The 20,725-nt window shown below is 43.5% G+C and overlaps 1 protein-coding gene across 3 annotated transcripts in view; it reads left to right on the top strand.

Annotated features, from left to right (window-relative positions):
- Positions 1–266: 266 nt before the first annotated feature.
- sorcs3a (sortilin related VPS10 domain containing receptor 3a) overlaps positions 267–20,725 on the top strand; it is a 281,809-nt gene continuing 261,350 nt past the window's right edge. For 2 of the 3 annotated variants that reach the window (XM_061679784.1, XM_061679782.1), the window contains exon 1: positions 267–1,045. In XM_061679784.1, the coding sequence (XP_061535768.1) occupies positions 419–1,045 (627 nt within the window). In that variant the 5' untranslated portion in view covers positions 267–418. The remainder of the gene's footprint in view (positions 1,046–20,725) is intronic. The other variant, XM_061679785.1, reaches the window with a different exon arrangement.

Genomic DNA, 20,725 nt, shown 5'->3' with positions numbered 1-20,725 from the left:
GAGCAAATTTTATGAAAATGACTCACACAGTGTACTACACATATATTTTAATCTTTTGTAGAATTTAAATCACCTAAACCACATATGACTGTGTTGGTCAGATCGCTACAGGGGAAGAAAAAAAAAAAAAAGGAAAAAAAGATCAGAACCATGGACAGTCGCCTCCTTCCCTCCCTTCTCGGTCTCTTCCGGGCGCGCACTCGGCAGCTGGCTGCGTTACAGCTCCTCCCTCCTATGTGTGGCTTTTCTCATCAAACATCCTTGGACGTGAACAGTTTCACCGAAGAGCACTTTTCCCTCTGAAATAACCGGACGGACAACCCAGGCGGTAGATATCCTTTATCGACCTGAGAGAAAGGAGCTAAGGTTTTGGATCAGGACTCCAGCGATCCATCATCCCCCAAAATCTGTGTCAGCGATGGAGACTTCCACTGGCTTCTGGCCGGGCATGCACTTGGCTCTGGGTGTGTGGCTCGTGATAGCCGCTCACAGCTTCCAGAATACTCGGGCGGAGATAAGTTGCGCATGTTGTCGGTTCCCAGTTCAACTTCACGGAGGTCAAACGCGCGCTCAGTCAGCACCGACAGACGAAGTAAGCGCCATTAAAAAGATCCAAGTGGAGTTTAGGGAACTCGGGATTAGTCGACAAAATGCTGGAAAGGACAACGAGCAAGAGGATGCGCCTCACTTGAAGAAAGGCTCACCAGGGTCCACTGCAGAAAGTCATCGCGGCGGAAAGCTTGATTTGGGCGATGGCGCTGCGCTACCAAGAGCGAAGAGAACCATCCCCGAGTTTGCCGAGTTGAGACAGAGTGGGCCGACGGGCCAAGATGACCGGAATTCCGGGACCTCGGTTGAACGGGGCTCCTCGCTGGACGGGCTCAGGTCTTCTGGACTGAGTAGATCGGAAATCAGAAAGAACAGGGACGACGGCAGAGGAAGTAAACAGCAGGATGAGCCCAAAATCACAAGCAGCACTTTCGCCCTCACTGGGGATTCTGCACATAACCACGCTGTCGTCTACTGGTCAGGACAAAACAGCAGCGTAAGTCCAACTTCGATGACTATTTGCACTGCACAGCCACAATGCAGATGAACTGCTCTTTTTTGCCAGCTCTGTGGTTGGCGATCGGGGAAGTCCCAATTACGCACTGAGCAGATACTTTGTGGTCTGTCGTACAGAGTTGCTGCTAAACAAACAAACAAAAGGTCGAAAGGCGCACGACAACATATCAGTCCGCCACTATCAATGAAATTCTATTTTGCGTGACATTTCCCGAATAGAGCCATTTAAGGTCACGCTCTGTAAGTTTTAAGATTTTGTTCCCCGTGATTTATAGCTGGAGAGTGAGAAATAGCTATGATCTATTTGCGTTATCCTAATGCGTGATTCATTAATTTTTTTTCCCATCCAAATGAATTGATATGGACGAGGAACTCATATATTATTGCTCAATTTACTACGAATCCTTTCATTTGTTAGTGAAAGATTTTATTCATGTGATACTTCAGCTTCAATGGATTTGCTCCCTTGATTAGTAGTGTAGTACTTGCTCAAATGAGCTGTGGCCAATGTTAAATTAATTTCAAAGTTATACGCTTTACATAAATTAAAAAGAACAAAAACAAAAAAAAACACTGTCATATCTCGAGGACGGGGTTTAGCCTGATTTGCAGTATCACCAAGATGTGGGTTCAATAATTCACTTACTTGCACCAAAGTGTGAACGCTTTATTTCTTGACAACATTTATTGATTTATTATTATTATTATTATTATTATTATTATTAGTTGGATGTGTCACATGGAGCATTAACATGGAATTGTATTTCCTATATGTCATGACTTTATATAAATATATCCAATTATGGTTGTCCTCTAGACTGACTGTGGGAAGGGAATGTAAACATTTGAGCGTCCAAAACAGTGGCAGTCTGATGACATTACATGTAAAACACCAGCAGACAGTTCTTACGCCACACACTGAATAGATGACAACACAAAAACCCCGTTAACACAAGAGAGCTCTCTTTGGACAGGCCACAAAAGGTATCAAGTTCCATTGCAAAGGGTCTTTGTCCTCTTCGCGGTTTCGCATTCTTAATGCGATGTTGTGGTTTCTGCTCGTGCTTTATTCCATTTGGGGGGGGGGAAATGTCATATTCAGGCTTGTCTAAGCTGATTATGACATGGTGCCTGAACTTGTTTTTTTTTACCCGCAGTAAAGACTGAGGCGATGTGAGCGGAACATGTTTGTGTGCACATGTAGTGTGTTTGAGTGAGTGTGTGCTGCCTGCTGAGCTTAAGATCTTTAATTATTATCTTGACCACCAAGGCCATCATTTCTCAGTATTTGCGTTCCCTTTGTGGCAAATGGAAAATAACGCCTGGTGACCAGATTATCATCGAGAGAGTTATGCTTCTTCATCTTCATTGCCACATGCCTGTTATGTTGATGGAGTTCAAAAGACAAGGAGATTAACCAGGAAGTCCTCTGACTTGTCTCCAGCAGTAGTTAAGTTCAAGTAAGAGTAAGTGGCTAGCTAATGAGGAGGACTGCCTGGCTGCAGACCAGTCACTTTATCACTGCCTATTTGATTTTTTTTTTTTGGCTTCTACCTGCACTTCTGAGACATTTGTCAACAGTATTGGTTGTTTAATTAGACACTTTAAGCCACTGGGGCTACACTTTTGTTTCAGTGATAATTTAGCCCCGTGCGTGGTTCTGATGAGGGGCACGTTTTGCACATTGTACGCTGTTAACTTCTCTACCAACTCTCTCTCTTGCTCTATTTTTCACCTGTTAGCTCAAAACTATAGATATCATAAATATGACAAAGGCAAAACATTTGGAGGGTTTGAACGGAAAATCTTGGTTTCTATTTTCGTAGATGGTGCAGCTACGCTTCAGCGTAAAAACTGGCACATCTTGATTTTCGTGCAAGCGCAAGTCACTACGTGTGTTTGCCAATTTGGCAGACCCATCTGCGCCAAGCGGGGGATGTCGATGCGGCGAGGGTGTGCCCTTGGATATGAGCTTGGCAGAGTGAGTGTGTTGGGAACAAATGATCGTTGGAGGTGATATAAATAAATACAAGGTCCACGGATGTAGTTAAGTTGGCAGCGGTTTTCACCACCTCATTCTGTATTTAATAAGGGTACGCACCAATGTTCAATGCTCCAGTCACGCACGGATCGCTGAGTCCTCTTCAGCATATAGAGATGTCTCCACGCGAGACTTTTGCACTGCTATTAAAGGGAGTGAGAGAAGCCACTTCGATTGGATAGAATTATTGTAGTCGGCTGTGATTACGCCCACAGCACCGTAGTCGTTCCATTTTAAATCGTGCTGGGGGTACGCCGGTGCACGAAACTACCAAAACCGGGTGCAGCCCATTTCCTTGCAAAGTTGGATTTTCGCTCGTCATGAAAACAGAAACCCTTCTCTCTATATATAAATAGTTCACTATAATTTGTCAAAAAACTATTGAAATTAAAATGATGACCTATTATTTCTTCAGATAACCTGCACTTGCCGTTAATGGTATGAAAGCACTGACTCTGTTCAGGCAAAATTAGCTCTTGCAAGCCTTCTCATCCCATGTAAGAAACAAGCACTACTACTATTCTCTTTTTCATTTATCACCTGTTATTGTTTAAGATAGTTTCTTAAACTGCAGTCATTATGACATGATTACAACAGCTACCTAATTTCCTTAACAGGATTACTAAAATACAGTACATACTTCATGTATCGAGTCATTGAGCTTGAAGATATGTGGAAAAAAAAAAATCATCACCAGAGGGAATCTTTAAGTTGTTTTGAATGACTTGCATAATAACGAGCCAGCAAATAATACAACTCGGTGTCAGTCTTTTGACCTTACAGTGGTAGTTTGTCCTTATTAATTTATTCAAGAACATTACTGATCTTGAGGGAGGGATTTATGTAGGTACAGTCATGGGCCCTGCTTTAGGACTGACTCCAGCCAAGAAACAACATTTCTAATCTACTTTTTAACTTCATCTGAACTGCAGATACCCCCCAAGAATCCCAATATTGATCAACTTCACTGATTCACCTTCATAGTTACTACTCTTGTACTGTATATGCCACATTTTTAATTTTTTTTTGTTTAAGAATGGAGCATCATTCACCTATATTTTAAAGAATATAAATAGCAACCCTGTCTCGTTGATGGGCCTAAAGTAGGCATATTGACATTTAATATTGCACGCGTTAAAATTTCTGTTGTCTGCATTGCACTTTGTGCTCTTCTTACTGTGTGGCACTGCTCGAACAAGGCAGGAGCAATCATTCAGGAGCAAGAAGAAGCGTGGATCTAATTTCTCTTAATTGCAATGCTCCGAGCTCTTTGCTCCTCAATGCTTCAACAGTGACCCTGAAGTTGTTCTCACGCCACCATATTAAGGAGCATCTGAATTGTCTTAAATCTGCATCGAGGCGGTTCCATGAAGGAACTATAATTTAGGAATCACTGATGTCTTTCAGCTTCTTGACAGTGATGTATAAAAATGGGTGTGTACCAGATGGATTGTAAACCAACCTGGACTTAAAATTAAATTGTTAATCTAACATTCCTTGTCATTCCTATTATTTTAGATTCAATATAAATATTAAGATGTTTTATTTTAGGTAGTATTTAACACGAAAATTACTAAATTGCACTGACTCATGGTTACTACGCTGTGAAAGTCTCCAATAGTTGGAATGTCATTTTGTCAAATGTATTTGGCCACATCAAGAAAAAAAAAAAGGTTTGATGGTTCTACACTCTTTTTGCGTTTGACGTAATGCATAATAAGAATATCTTGACTATATTCATACAGAAGTCACGACAAATATGTGCTGCAAGCAAGGGATGTGAGAGGGCAGCTGGTGAGGGGCTGGGGAAGTTCACATTGGAGTTGTGAAAAGTAACGGTGTTGGTTATATTTGAGTTTAATTTAATTCCACTTAAAAAACAAAGCATGAAGTGGAAATGTGTTGTGATAGTAATAATTCAGCCATGGAGACGATTGATTTGTGACACACATCAACGTGACATCTCCATTCAAGACTATTGCGCCGCTTTAAGGAATTGAAGAAGCCGCTTCGATTGGACAGGTTTGAATTTGGCTGTGGTGACGCCCACACTCGAGCACAGGTCCAATTTTTAAATGCAGTGGGTTTATGCCAGTCAACGAAATTACCAAAACTGGGTTTAGCCCGCCTTGCGGAGTTACGCCAAGAGCAACAATGGATTTGTGCTAGCCCCATGACGCGGCCCAGCTTAGTGTTGAGCACACATAAACAATGGTGATCGTAAATATTGAAAGGTTTAAGATGTTTGATTGTCGGCATTGACTGTTTTCCAAGCAGATTGGGGAGGAGAAATCACTCTTAACATATCCCACACCACAATCAGACATCTAGCTCAAACTAGGCTCGATTTTTAGCATGTACCCCATCGAAGTGACTTGTAGTATTTATGTTTATATTTGATTTACAATGAGTGTGTTGTGACATTCATTGTAAAGCTATTTATATTCAGAATATTTACCAAATCTTGATTTACAGTGGGTACGGAAAGTATTCAGACCCCCTTGAATTTTTCACTCTTTGTGATATTGCAGCCATTTGATAAAATAATTTGTCACTTTGTCCTCATTAATTTACACATAGCACCCCATATTGACAGAAAAAACCGAATTGTTGAAACAAGACAATGACCCAAAGCACGCAGCTAAAATAACGGCTTCAGAACAACTCCGTGACTGTTCTTGAATGGTCCAGCCAGAGCCCTGACTTAAACCCAATTGAGCATCTCTGGAGAGACCTGAAAATGGCTCTCCACCAACGTTCACCATCCAATCTGACAGAACTGGAGAGGATCTGAAAGGAGGAATGGCAGAGGATCCCCAAATCCAGGTGTGAAAATTTATAAAGCATCATTCCCAGAAAGACTCATGGGTGTATTAGCTCAAAAGGGTCCTTCTACTAAATACTGAGTGAAGGGTCTGAATACTTATGGCTGTGTGATATTTCAGTTTGTCTTTTTTAATAAATCTGCAAAAATTTTAACAATTCGTTTTTTTTCTGTCAATGTGGGGTGCTGTATGTACATTAATGAGGAAAAAAATTAACTTAAATTATTTTAGCAAATGGCTGCAATATATCAGAGTGAAAAATTTAAGCGGGCTGAATACTACCCGTACCCACTGTATCAACGCCTTGAATAAATATAACTCATTTACACCAACAAATAGTGTGAATTGTGGTAATTTGATCCACTTTCTGCTGTGCCTCGAGGTCAGGCTTATAAAACATATGACACGAATAATCTTCTGGTTAACACTCTTTAAAAGATTGTCAGCTTGGTAAGGTTTAATTTTGTTTTGCTTCTGAAGTAGGTGTTGAATTCTAGTGGAATCCACGGCCATTGGCTATCTGCAAATCGTAAACTATTTTCCTGGTTACCTATACATCTAATATATGAGGAAAGAAAATCATGATGTCGGCCGTTTTTTTTCAATAAAAAATATCGACAGTATCCATCAATCTCGTCCTCATTAGGGTTAGGTCCTATCCCAGTTGACTTTGGGGGAGAGAAAGGGTGCACTCTGGACTGGTCGACAGTCAATTGCAGCGCACATACAGAAGAGACAACCACCATACACACTCAGATTCACGCCTATGGGCAATTTAGAGTGTTAAATCAACCTAACAAACATGTTTTTGGAATGTAGGAAGAAGCCGGTATACCCGTAGAAAACCCAAACAAGCACAGGGAGAACATGCAAACTTCACAAATTAAGGCCAGAGTCGAGATTCGAAACAAAATCCTTGACTATGATGCAGAAATGGTCACCCCCACTTCACCATGCTGACTTAAATTCCATCCATCCATTTTCCATACTGCTTATCCTTACAAGGGCGTGCTGGAGCCTATCCCCGCTATCTTCGGGCGAGAGGCAGGGTACACCCTGAACTGGTCGCCAGCCAATCGCAGGGCACATATAAACAAACAACCATTCACACTCACGTGTAATTTAGTCTTCAATCAACCTACTGCGCATGTTTTTGGGATGGGGAGGAAACCGGAGTGCCCGGAGAAAACCCACGCAGGCACGGGGAGAACCCTGGTCCTCAGAACTGTGAGGCAGATGTGCTAACCAGTCTTTCACCGTGCCGCCCTCACGTAATTTATTTTTTTGAAATTATAAATAAGATTATAATTATGCAATCCAAAGAGATCCCATACAAGAGCTGCTGTAGCAAAAAATATGCCTTTACAAACATGATAATGCACAGTTTTAACGGACATGATAGGACTTTTAGTAGTATGCAGTGGTGTAGAACTGGAATGCATACTGATAACTGTTTTCAAATATTTTGATTGCTTCATTTGGCTTCATAAGAGTCCCAATTTGGGAAACAACTGTCTGTATGATGCAGTGTTTTTTTTTTTCAGAACCACTAAACTACAACTATTATAAACATAATGTTCTAACACTGTGACTTGGTCAATAAAAACTGAGCATCGTAACCATTTTCAGGTGGTCTTTTTGTTGTGACTGGTCAGTTAATATATTATTATATAATATATAATTGCTAAGACCCCTCCTGGAAGCCGTCACCTTATCATGGTGGAGGGGTTTGTGTGTCCCAATGATCCTAGTAGCGAAGTTGTCTGCGGCTTCACGTCGCTGGTAGGGTCACCCATGGCAACTAGGTCCAAGGTGAGGGACCAGACATAGCACGGCTAAAAGACTCCTATGATGAAAAATATGAATGGATCTAGGTTTCCCTTGCCCGGACGCAGGTCACTGGGGCCCCCCTCTGGAGCCAGGCCTGGAGGTGAGGCTTGAGGGCGGTGGCCGGGCCTGCACCCATGGGGCCCGGCTGGGCACAGCCCGAAAGGGTAACGTGGGTCCCCCTTCCCATGGGCTCACCACCTGTGGGAGGGGCCATAGGGTTCGGGTGCAGTGTGAGGTGGGTGGTGGCCGAAGGTGGGGACCTTGGCGATCCGATACCCGGCTACAGAAGCAGGTGGGTACCCCTTCTTGGAGTCCTTGGAGGGCGTGCTGGCGAGCGCTCCTGCTTCAATGCTCACATGTTCAAGCATAAGGGTGTCCATACGTCCACTTGGCACCAGGAAACCCAAGGTCGCAGTTCGATAATCGACTTTTTGGTTGTGTCATCGGACTTGCGGCTGCATGTCTTGGACACTCGGGTGGAGAGAGGGGCAGAGCTGTCAACTGATCACCACCTGGTGGTGAGTTGGCTCTGATGGTGGGGGAAGATGCCGGTCCGACGTGGCAGGACTAAACGTATTTTGAGAGTCTGATGGGAACGTCTGGCAGAATCCCCTGTCAGAAGGAGTTTCAACTCCCCCCTCCGACAGAACTTTGCTCATGTTCCGTGGGAGGTGGGGGACATCGAGTCCGAGTAGACCATGTTCCGCGCCTCCATTGCTGATGCGGCCGACCGGAGCTGTGGCCGTAAAGTGGTCGGTGCCTGTCGTGGCGGAAATCCCTGCACCTGTTGGTGGACACCAACAGTGAGGGATGCCGTCAAGCTGAAGAAGGAGTCCTATTGGCCCTTTTTGGCCTGTGGGACTCCTGAGGCAGCTGATGGGTACCGGCTGGCCAAGCGGAATGCAGCTTTGGTGGTCGCTGAAGCAAAAACTCGGGTATGGGAGGAGTTCGGTGAGGCCATGGAGAAAGACTTCCGGATGGCTTCGAGGAAATTCTGGTCCACCATCCGGCATCTCAGGAGGGGGAAGCAGTGCACCATGAACACTGTGTATAGTGGGGATGGGGCGCTGCTGACCTCGACTCGGGACGTTGTGAGCCAGTGGGGAGAATACTTCGAAGACCTCCTCAATTCCAATGACACGACTTCTCATGAGGAAGCAGAGTCTGGGTTCTGTGAGGCGGGCTCTCCTATCTCTGGGGTTGAGGTCACCGAGGTGGTTAAAAAGCTCCTCGGTGTCAAGGCCCCCAGGGTGGATGAGATTCGCCCAGAATTCCTAAAGCCTCTGGATGTTGTGGGGCTTTCCTGGTTGACACACCTGTGCAACATCGTGTGGACATCAGGGACAGTGCATCTGGATTGGCAGACTGGGGTGGTGGTCCCCCTTTTTAAGAAGGGGAACCAGAGGGTGTGTTCCAACTACAGGGGGATCACACTCTTCAGCCTGCCTGGTAAGGTCTATTCAGGGGTGCTGGAGAGGAGGATCCGTCGGGAAGTCTAATCTCAGATTCAGGAGGAGCAGTGTGGTTTTCGTCCTGGCCGTGGAACAGTGTACCAGCTCTACACCCTTGGCAGGATCCTCGAGGGGGCATGGGAGTTCGCCCAACCAGTCTACATGTGTTTTGTGGACGAGGAGAAGGCATTTGACCGTGTCCCTCAGGGAGTCCTGTGGGGGTTGCTTCGGGAGTATGGGGTACCAAACCCCCTGATACGGGCTGTTCGGTCCCTGTATGACCGGAGTCAGCGTTTGGTCCGCATATCCGGCAGTAAGTCGGGCTCGTTTCCAGTGAGGGTTGGACTCAAAGCTGCCCTTTGTCATCGATTCTGTTTATAACATTTATGGACAGAATTTCTAGGTGCAGCCGAGGCGTAAAGGGGGTCCGGTTTGGTGTCCTCAGTTTTGCATCTCTGCTTCTTGCAGATGATGTGGTTCTGTTGGCTTCATCAGGCCGTGATCTCCAACTCTCACTGGAGCAGTTTGTAGCTGAGTGTGAAGCGGCTGGGATGGGAATCAGCACCTCTAAATCTGAGACCATGTTCCTTAGTCTGACTTTATCAGTCCGTTGTGGTGTAGAAGGAGCTAAGCCGAAAGGTGAAGCTCTCGATTTACCGGTCGATCTACGTTCCTACCCTCACCTATGGTCATGAGCTGTGGGTCATGACCGAAAGAACAAGATCCCGGATACAAGCGGCCGAAATGAGTTTCCTCCGCAGGGTGTCCGGGCTCTCACTTAGAGATAGGGTGAGAAGCTCGGTCATCTGGGAGGATCTTAGAGTAGAGCCGCTGCTCTTCCACATGAGCCAGATGAGGTGCTGTGGCATCTGATTCTCATGCCTCCCGGAGGCCTCCCAGGTGAGGTGTTCTGGGCACGTCCCACCGGGAGGAGACCCCGTAGACGACCCAGGACACGTTGGAGAGAATACATCTTTCGACTGGCCTGGGAACGCCTCGGGATCCCCCCGGAAGAGCTGGATGAAGTGCCTGGGGAGAGGGAAGTCTGGGCGTCCCTGCAAAAGCTACTGCCCCCGTGACCCGACCTCAGATAAGCGGTAGAAAATGGATGGATATGGATGGATGGATAATTCCTAAGAATATCTTTGCCCACACTGATTGAGTGTTTAGCATGTAGCAAAAGGTGATAAATGAGAAAGGGGCCACTGTATCCTTCACTATTTTTGTATGTGACTCTTGATGGAACAAGTTTTGACACCCATGGCCTAGAGTAGACTAACCAACATAAACTTGCTTCATATTTCAGTCTGATTTTTTTGACGGTGTCTTGAAATCTTTCTTTGTCACAAGTGAAACTGATTTGGGCCTGTTTTTCTCTGAGAGTAAAATTTGATGTAAGAGGTATGTAAAGATAACACGTAACCCGTTTCATCGAGCATGTCTAACTTGTCCTTGTCCGCTGTTACCATCCCGCTCTTTAATTGTGGTTGTTATATACGTGTCCCAAGCTTGAACCCAACTATCAATGTAGGGTTAGAAATATTGTGACAAACTCCCATATGTAGTACTCCTATGTATGTTTCCAAAGAAGCATCCCTACAGTAATGTCAGTTCTTTCTAAACAAATTTATGAGTATTGAGTGACCCTAGAACCTCAGAAATCAAATGCATTATTGCATGGTGTGTGTCCCTCTCTGTCAGGTTAAAAAGTGTACTTGTTCCATGTGACCTCATAGACAGCATTTTATAGAAAAGAAAAAATAATTGAACATCCATCCATCCATTCATTTTCTGAGCCGCTTCTCCTCACTAGGGTCGCGGGCGTGCTGGAGCCTATCCCAGCTATCATCGGGCAGGAGGCGGGATACACCCTGAACCGGTTGCCAGCCAATCGCAGGGCACATACAAACAAACAACCATTCACACTCACATTCACACCTACGGGCAATTTAGAGTCTCCAATGCATGCATGTTTTTGGGATGTGGGAGGAAACCGGAGTGCCCGGAGAAAACCCACGCAAGCACGGGGAGAACATGCAAACTCCACACAGGCGGGGCTGGGGATTGAAACCCGCACCTCAAAACTGTGAGGCTGACGCTTTAACCAGTCGCCCACCGTGCCGCCAATAATTGAACAATGCAAAAAAATTATAGTTAACTCTTTCACTGCCAGCCCTCCCAGTTAATATGGATATTTGACTTCTACAGACGTCAATGGCAGTGAATTAATTTATACCACATTTCCACTCATTTCACAATATTAATTCAAGTGATATTCCAATGGCACTCCCTTTGTTAATTGAGTATGGACTAAGATCTAGTTATCTTTAAAGTTAAGAACTCATGTTGCGATAGGTCAGTCACATGTGGCAAGTCATCACTCGAGCCATCTGTGTTTGATGGGTGCTCTCAAAACCCCCTTGAGAACAGGAAGAGCACATGCAGACATTGAGTGGTGTTTGAAAGTCCAAATGTCATGCAGGAAAAAGGGCGTGCATGGGGAAAACATGAACTTGTGCGGGTATGTGTGTGTGTGTCTGTGTCTGTGTTTTACCATTTATGACTTAGAGCGCTTCCTGTAAATAATTGAATTAAGTGCTACAATTGTTTTGCGTATCATAGTACATCATGGGTAGCTAAAAAGTAAATGTTTCTTCAATATTAAATTGCCCATGATACCTGTGCGGTGCAGTATGTGTATGTGTTGATTTACAAAAATGGCACCATGTAATGTGGAAAACTCAAAATGCTTAATAAACAAGTAAAAAAAGAAATAAAATGATTCAAAGTAACAAACAAACACAGGGAATAGCCTCAATATGACAGGAAACCTGACATGATTCGAGGAATGTGATAAACAACAACAACACCGATACATACTGAAAGGTAGCAGGGAACTAAATACAAACAAATTGACGAGACAATAAGGCACACCTCGACAAGACATGAGTGGCTGGAGGAAGCTGATTGGTAGACACCAGGAAAAGGGCTAACGAGAACAGGTTGAGAAGAAAACGTAATGAGTAGACGAGATGAACAAGGGACAGAAAAACATGACATAGTATAAACATATACATATGCCTACAGATACATATGTTATATACACATAAGTATAACGAATGAAGCTAACCAAAGTCAACAAAATCAATGACCATGACATTTACAACTGATTGGGGCAGAGATAAAGAAATGTCTTTTCACCACTATTACAGTGCACTGTTTGGTGTTTACATATAGGACATATAGAACTCGCTTGTATTTTATTTGTGTTATTGTACTGTTATAGTCATTACATGCACACCATATGTAATATCAAAGGGGTCCACACCTTGATAAAAAGCTTACAACAAAGTCTGTTTACTGATTCACACACATTCCTTTCTAACTGGAAGGCATTCCACGTCCTCTGGAGGAGATGTGTGAAAACAAGAAAGGTAATTGCTCAGAGACTTGGGATGCCCCGATACCACTTTTTTTTTCCAGACAGAGTATGATTACAAGTAATTACATATGAGTATTTGCCGATACAAGTGCCGATACTTGATAATGCCGTTACATATTTCAACCGTGATTAAATTGTCTTTTTTAAAAAAAAGCAAATACTGTCCAAAAACACAAAGCACAAACATGTCATCAGTGTCACTCAAATAGAAACACTTTCAGGGCTTGAAGTTTACCGCGTTCCGATTGCCCGGGGCAAATAAAATATAGTCACGGGCAAACTAGCAAAACATATATTACACATACGAAGCCAAGCCCCTTAGCCAGGCTGCTACAGTGCTTCACTTCCTCATTTGAGTGTAAATGCACCAGTTCATGCAAAAACGCATGATAGCCTTTTATTCTGAAGTTGACCCTCGCGGCGCGTTGGCAGCGTGTTAATGTAATGCATAGAATGAATAATCATTGAGGCGGCTGAGACTCTTAAGTTAAATAAATAAATACGTTCCCTGCCATGTAATTTTGAATGTGGCCTTCCCGTTCCGACCTTCATCTTCATTTTGGTCTCTTTTTCCCTTGGAACTTGCATTTGCGATTGTGAAAAATCGCCAGGAATATAGTAGCTGTGACTATTCCCTATGTGTACAGCACCTGTATGCATATCCTTGCACTCAGGTCTGCGTAAATATCCTTTTCATGGCAGACAACGCCCGTGTGCATGCGAAGGATTATTTTCGTGCCAAACTGTTTTCGTCCAAAAATGTTGCGATGCAGTATGGAATTATTTGTTTTTTTACTCCTTTTCGCTGTTCAAAAGAGCCTTGTCTACGAGGAAATCGATGAGTTGACACATACCTGATGTCACTTCTGTGATTAGCGGTCAATATGGAGGCGCCCAATCGATTCAAAATGTTGCCGTAAAATTGCAATAAATCAATATGGATGTGTATTTTTCAGCATTTAGGCGGTTTACCCAGAAAAACTTATTAATTAATACCAATCCATCCACTGCTGTTAATTTGGCCAGTTTCCCTTTAAGGTATCTCCACGCAGCCGACATGGCTCCGACTGCACCTGCGCGGTATTTACTTTATACAGGATGTCAGGCTGGTAAAGTGGTATCGCTGTGTAGTATTGGAGGATTTTTTTAAAATTCTGAGTACAAATACAAATGTACAATATTGGCACTACTGGTATCGGTATTAGTGCATTCCTATCAAAGACAAATCTGAGAAAACATTTCCAAACACAGCCTTGGCAGTGAGGTGATGTGATTTAGGATATTGAGTTTATAGGTAGGCAACTTGTTAGCGCTCACTTTTTCTCGAATTATAACACCCCTCTACCTAAATTACTGATGGAAATACATTATAGAGTGTAGCTACTCCTAGCTACTCCTTCTGTTCTGGTGGGTGTCTGCTCTGGAAAAGGAGAGGGGAGGAAAAAATAGAATATAATGAATAATGCAGCCTTCCAGCGGACCTTATCTCCCTCATCGCTCAGTCTCTCCTCCCTCCCCTCTCTCTAATTAGTCTACAAATTTGTTTCACTTATTCACTTTCCTTTTTTTTTTCTGTGACCAGAAAAGAAAACACAAAGACTCGATTTACTGTTTTGCAGGCTTTATATTAGTAGTTCCTTTGCTTTCTACCTTTGCCTACACACAAAAATTCAAAAGTGCAGATTCAGTTATATCCACTTAGCACAATACGATATTGCATGATATAACACCTATAAATCTAGATGACATATCGCACTTAAAATGTCACATAAAGTTAAAAATCTTTGTACTTAGCCCATCATTGCTACCACGTGAAAGAGACCCATTCAAAAAGCCATCTAATCAGGATGAAATGCACCTGCTTCTACAGTGCACACAGGATCTGAGATTTCATAAAGCTACTCCAATCTTTGAAGCTATGTGCATGTGCACAGTGGAATTCCAGTCTGCAAGACAGATTCTCTCCAAACCGAATGGCCTCATTACATTTCTTGTATGGTTCCTAGCTTCGTGGAGGCACTAATAGAAGACAGTCTGTTATGATTTAGAGCGTTGTGTATAATCATATGGCCAGGCACTCATCCTTCAAGTAAGTTATGTTGCTTGACCTCAATGGCTCATTCTTTTTTGTTTTTTTGAAATCATTTCCATTTCATTCAAGACATTTTCCACTGCTAGAGAATCCTAACGAACATCACATGACATTTTTTCTCATTCTGCAAAGTTTAAAACCAGTGGATTGACTTCATGGGAAATTGAGCTTTGAGATTTCTGAGGCTCTCTGTGCATCCTGACCTTATCCACCTTTTTTTTCAGAGCCAAATGCGATACCTTGTAATGTTGATGTCCCTTGCCATTTCCAAAGCACGGGCAATCGGGGGAGAGCAGCCAGGCGATGAGCACATAATAATGTCACACCACAGTGAAACAATCCTACATGCCATGTTTCTTTCTTTGCCTCTACCTTCATCTCCCTTTCCTTTCCTCTTCCTTGTTCCATCCATCCATTTTCTTCTCCTCACTAGGGTCGCGGGCGTGCTGGAGCCGATCCCAGCTGTCATCGGGCAGGAGGCAGGGTACACCCTGAACTGGTTGCCAGACAATCGCAGGGCACATAGAAACAAACAACCATTCACACTCACAGTCATGCCTATGGGCAATTCAGAGTCTCCAATTAATGGGATGTGGGAGGAAACCGGAGTGCCTGGAGAAAACCCACGCAGGCACGGGGAGAACATGCAAACTCCACACAGGCGGGGCCGGGGATTGAACCTGGGTCCTCAGAACTGTGAGGCTGACGCTCTAACCAGTCGGCGACCGTGCCGCCTTGTTGAGATATGGTTGTTTATATAAAATTGTTTTTAGTTTATAGAAACAGATGTTATGCTGTACGTACATACTTACATACACACATGCATACATACATACATACATCACTGATTTGCAGAAGAGCAACATATTCAATGAATATTTCATTTTATACAGTACGTACGTACATACATATAGTACATACATACATATAAACAAAAATACTTCACTCTCCAAGTAAATGGTAAAATGGTAAATGCACTGCACTTATATAGCGCTCTCTCTACACAATCACAGTGCCCAAAGCGCTTTACAAAGCCTCACATTCACATACTCACACACACATTCGTACACTAATGGGCGACTGCTGCCATGCAAGGCGCTGCCAGGCCCACTGGGAGCAAATTTGGGTTCAGTGTCTTGCCCAAGGACACTTCGACACGCGGACAGTCGTACCGCCATCATGACCAACATTAATATACAGTAACATAATAGGTCTAATCAATTCAATGAAAAACTATTTCCGCAAAATGGTTAAATAACATTTTTAGTTAGTAAATCAAAACTGTGACAGATTCAATGCAAATGTACTGTTCTTTAAAGTTAAATGCAACTGAACTGTTATAAGCTATACTAAGGAATATGAACTTCCATCCATCCATCCATCCATCCATTTTCTGTACCGCTTTATCCTCATTTGGGTCGCAGGCGTGCTGGATCCTATCCCAGCTACATTCGGGCGAGAGGCAGGGTACACCCTGAACAGGTCGCCAGCCAATCGCAGGACACATATAAACAAACAACCATTCACGCACACATTCAAACCTATGGGCAATTTTGAGTCTCCAATCAACCTACCATACATGTTTTTGGGATGTGGGAGGAAACCGGAGTACCTGGAGAAAACCCACACAGGCACGGGGAGAACATGCAAACACCACACAGGTGGGGCCAGTATTTGATTTTTTATTAGATATGCTGTGTTACCTATACTGCTTGCAGTACCCTATACCCTGAGCTTTACGAACAGCCTGAGTGAGTATTTACTGATGTATTGACCTAAGGGACCTGAAAGCTGGCTTTGGCCATGCATACAGTTGAAAAAAGTACCGTACTTATTGAAAATTAAAAAAAAACACTTGCAGTTCTCCACTCAGCACACTGTCAATACTTAATTGCCTTCCTTAAAGACAATTTAATCATAGATGTTGACAAATGGATATGGTTTTACTGTCTCTATGGCACCTCCTTATGGTTGGAGATTGGTGGCTTGACTCCCCTCCCCTTTTTAATCTCCTCATTTATGTCTTCAGTGAGCGGGAAACCACAGTTTCTTTAATGCTGCTTTTGGTATTCAGACATGCACTGTATTGCCATGAATACAGTGGAGATTTGAAAAATTCCTGCAAATAGTGCAGTTGCAAAAGCCCCGTGTAGCGTCATAGTTTTATGCATAATGTTATTTGCTGAGTTGAGTATAAAAATAGGGTGATGAGCATACACGAAGAGGTGCAATCATTCTAAGTATCTAATATCACTGTTAGTCTGAGTGAATGGTGCCATGCCTGGAGGAGTCTGTCACTGATGGAGACTAATGTTGACAGGATCTTCAGTCAATTAACACATTGTCTAATTAAAGTGATCTACTGGTATTGAAAGTGGCTCTAAAAAGGGTACATGCTGCATCAACTTTACAATTGGGTCTGCTTCTTTATTTCCATTTGGGTTTTAATGTTAATAACTTGCTTAAACACCTGCCATTACCAAAGATATTATGTAACCATCTTTCGCAGATTGTCCCGGAAGACAGCCGATCATCATTTTGGTTTTCTATCTCTTAATGCTCTTCACAATCTGGAAAATCTTCCAGCATAGTACAAAACACAAATTTGAATTCTCTCCAGTATTTTCCTCGGGGTAAGAAGTGTCTTTGAAAAAGGTAATGTAGTCTGGCTCTTTTGTCCTGATTACTTTCAGGCTTTTCAGGTGTTGTGTTGAATGAGAACCACATTAAAGTACATCCCTATCAGAACAATCATTCTGTTTTATTTACCTTGCCTCTACAGTGAGTTTAAATGGTAATGAGCCTGAAAAGGTAGTCTAAACTGCTTGCCAAAGACTCATATCAGCTCTCCCTACATAGGGGAGTGAAAAATGGTCAAGAATATCAGAAATTATTAATCCTCCAGCTCATTTATTTGTGTTTTATGTGATAGCGGAAACCTCTCTCAAGCGCTCAACTACAATATAATTTTGCGAACCATTAAGAGTGAAGGCAAAGCCACTAATGATCCGTTTGGTGAGTCAGTGACTTGAGGTGACACTGAATACGGTAACCTGGCAAACTTGGCATCGAAATTCCATTGGGGCCGCATTATAAAAAAAGTTCTTAGTTACTACAAAGACTAAACAATTACTTCATGCATTGCAATGCACAATTTATTGCTCTTCTGTGTCACTTGAGAGTGTTTGTGCTATCTTTTTAGAAGGCGTATATACAGTGCGTACAGAAAGTATTCAGACCCTGTTAAATTTTCCACTCTTTGTTACATTGCAGCCATTTGCTAAAATCATTTAAGTATTTTTTTTCCTCAATAATGTACACACAGCACCCCATATTGAAGGGAAAAAAACAGAATTGTTGAAATTTTTTCAGATTTATTAAAAAAGAAAAACTGAACTATCACACAGCCGTAAGTATTCTCCTTGCAGATCCTCTCCAGTTCTGTCAGGTTGGATGGTGAACGTTGGTGGGCAGCCATTTTCAGGTCTCTCCAGAGATGCTCAATTGGTTTTAAGTCAGGGCTCTGGCTGGACCATTCAAGAACAGTCACGGAGTTGTTCTGAAGCCACTCCCTCGTTATTTTAGCTGTGTGCTTTGGGTCATTGTCTTGTTTCAACAATTCTGTTTTTTCTGTCAATATGGGGTGGTGTGTGTAAATTAATGAGGACAAAGTGACAAATTATTTTATCAAATGGCTGCAATATCACAAAGAGTGAAAAATTGTTCTGAAGCCACTCCTTTGTTGTTTTAGCTGTGTGCTTAGGGTCATTGTCTTGTTGGAAGGTGAACCTTCGGCCCAGTCTGAGGTCCTGAGCACTCTGGAGAAGGTTTTCGTCCAGGATATCCCTGTACTTGGCCGCATTCATCTTTCCTTCGATTGCAAGCATTTGTCATGTCCCTGCAGCTGAAAAACACCACCACAGCATGATGCTGCCACCACCATGCTTCACTGTTGGGACTTTATTGGAAAGGTGATGAGCAGTGCCTGGTTTTCTCCACACATACACACAGAACTAAGCCCAACAAGTTAGGTTGGGTCACGGGGGCAGTAGCTTCAGACTCTCCCCAGCCACTTCCTCCAGCTCTTCCGAGGGGACCCAGAGGTGTTCCCGGGAAACCCAAGAGAAGTAGTCTCTCCAGCGTATCCTGGGTCATCCCGGGGTCTCCTCCTGGTGGGATGTGCCCGGAACACCTCACCAGGGAGGCATCCAGGAAGCATCCTCAACAGATGCCCGAGCCACCTCATCTGGCTCCTCTCAATGCGGAGGAGCAGCAGCTCTACTCTGAGCCCCTCCCGGATGACCGAGCATCTCACCCTATCTCTAAGGGAGAGCCCGGACACCCTGCGGATGGAACTCATTTCGGCCGCTTGTTCTTTCGGTCACGACCCACAGCTTGTGACCATAGGTGAGGGTAGGAACGTAGATCGACTGGTAAATACAGAGCTTCGCCTTTCGGCTTAGCTCCTTCTTCACCACAATGGACTGATAAAGTCTGCATCACTGCAGACGCTGCACCGAGCTGCCTGTTGATCTCGCGTTCCATTCTTCCCTCACTTGTGAACAAGACCCCAAGATACTTGAACTCCTCCACTTGGGGAAGGATCTCATCCCCGACCTGGACTGGGCACTCCACCCTTTTCCGACTAAGGACCATTGTCTCAGATTTAGAGGTGCTGATTCTCATCCCAGCTGGTTCACACTCGGCTGCGAACCGCTCCAGTGAGAGTTGGAGATCACGGCCTGATGAAGCCAACAGAACCACATAATCTGCGAAAAGCAAAGATGCAATACTGAGGCCACCAAACCGGACACCCTCTATGCCTTGGCTGCGCCTAGAAATTCTGCCCATAAAAGTTATGAACAGAATCGGTTACCGGCAGCCTTGGGGAAGTCCAACCCTCACTGGAAACGAGTCCGACTTACTGGCGGCAATGCGTACCAAACTCTGACACCGATTTTAACCACCTCGGTGACCTGAACCCCAGAGATAGTAGAGCCCGCCTCAGAGACCCCAGATTCTGCTTCTACATGGGAAGGCGTGTCCGTGGAATTGAGGAGGTCTTCGAAGTATTCTCCCCACCAACTCACAACGTCCCACGTCGAGGTCAGCAGTGCCCCATCCCCACTATATACAGTGTTGATGGTGCACTGCTTCCCCCTCCTGAGACGCCGGATGGTGGACCAGAATTTCCTCGAAGCCGTCCGGAAGTCGTTCTCTATGGCCTCACCAAACTCCTCCCATGCCCGAGTTTTTGCCTCAGCAACCACCATGTAGGTTTTGGGTAGCAGAAATCTTTACCAGCTGTGCGGGGGTCCGTAGGCAACTCTACACTGGTCCGCTCCAGTCAGGCTTGACCATGTCACGCAGTGTGCAGCAGGCTTAAAGTAGCTTTTGTTCTGTGGTCGACTGAGGAGGTGCGGGCATTTTTGTCCATATTGGAGTAAGATGGAAGGGGCGACAAGAAATGAGCGTGTCACCATCTTCTTCGTCCCGCTCCAATCCCTTCCACTTTTGATTGGTGCCTGTTGTAATGGAAAAGCAACAAAGGCCAGGCCAGTACAAGCAAGGCCGGGGCAGATCAGGGCCAGGCCATTCTGGGACTTGTAAAGAAAAAGCGGCATAAGCCTCTCTACTATAATACCTGTAAAAATCTTTATTATTATAATAATAATTATATAATAATTATATAATAATTGATATATTATATCTAATAATAATAATATTATATTATATATATATATATATATATATATATATATATATATATATATATATTATATAATATTATATATATATATATATATATATATATATATATATATACATATATAAAATATAATTAATAATTATAAGGATGAATAAATAGTAATGTAATGTAAATAGTAATGCTCAATTTTATTTAACTATTTAACTAATATGATTACCTTGGCCTTCAGTCAGTGTCAAATTTAGGTAGCACTAAACATACTGCTTTTA

Source organism: Phycodurus eques, chromosome 6 (assembly GCF_024500275.1).
Source record: "Phycodurus eques isolate BA_2022a chromosome 6, UOR_Pequ_1.1, whole genome shotgun sequence".
Taxonomy (NCBI): domain Eukaryota; kingdom Metazoa; phylum Chordata; class Actinopteri; order Syngnathiformes; family Syngnathidae; genus Phycodurus; species Phycodurus eques.
The sequence above is the reverse complement of the archived record's forward strand: the minus strand, read 5'-3'. Positions and strand labels throughout refer to the sequence as shown.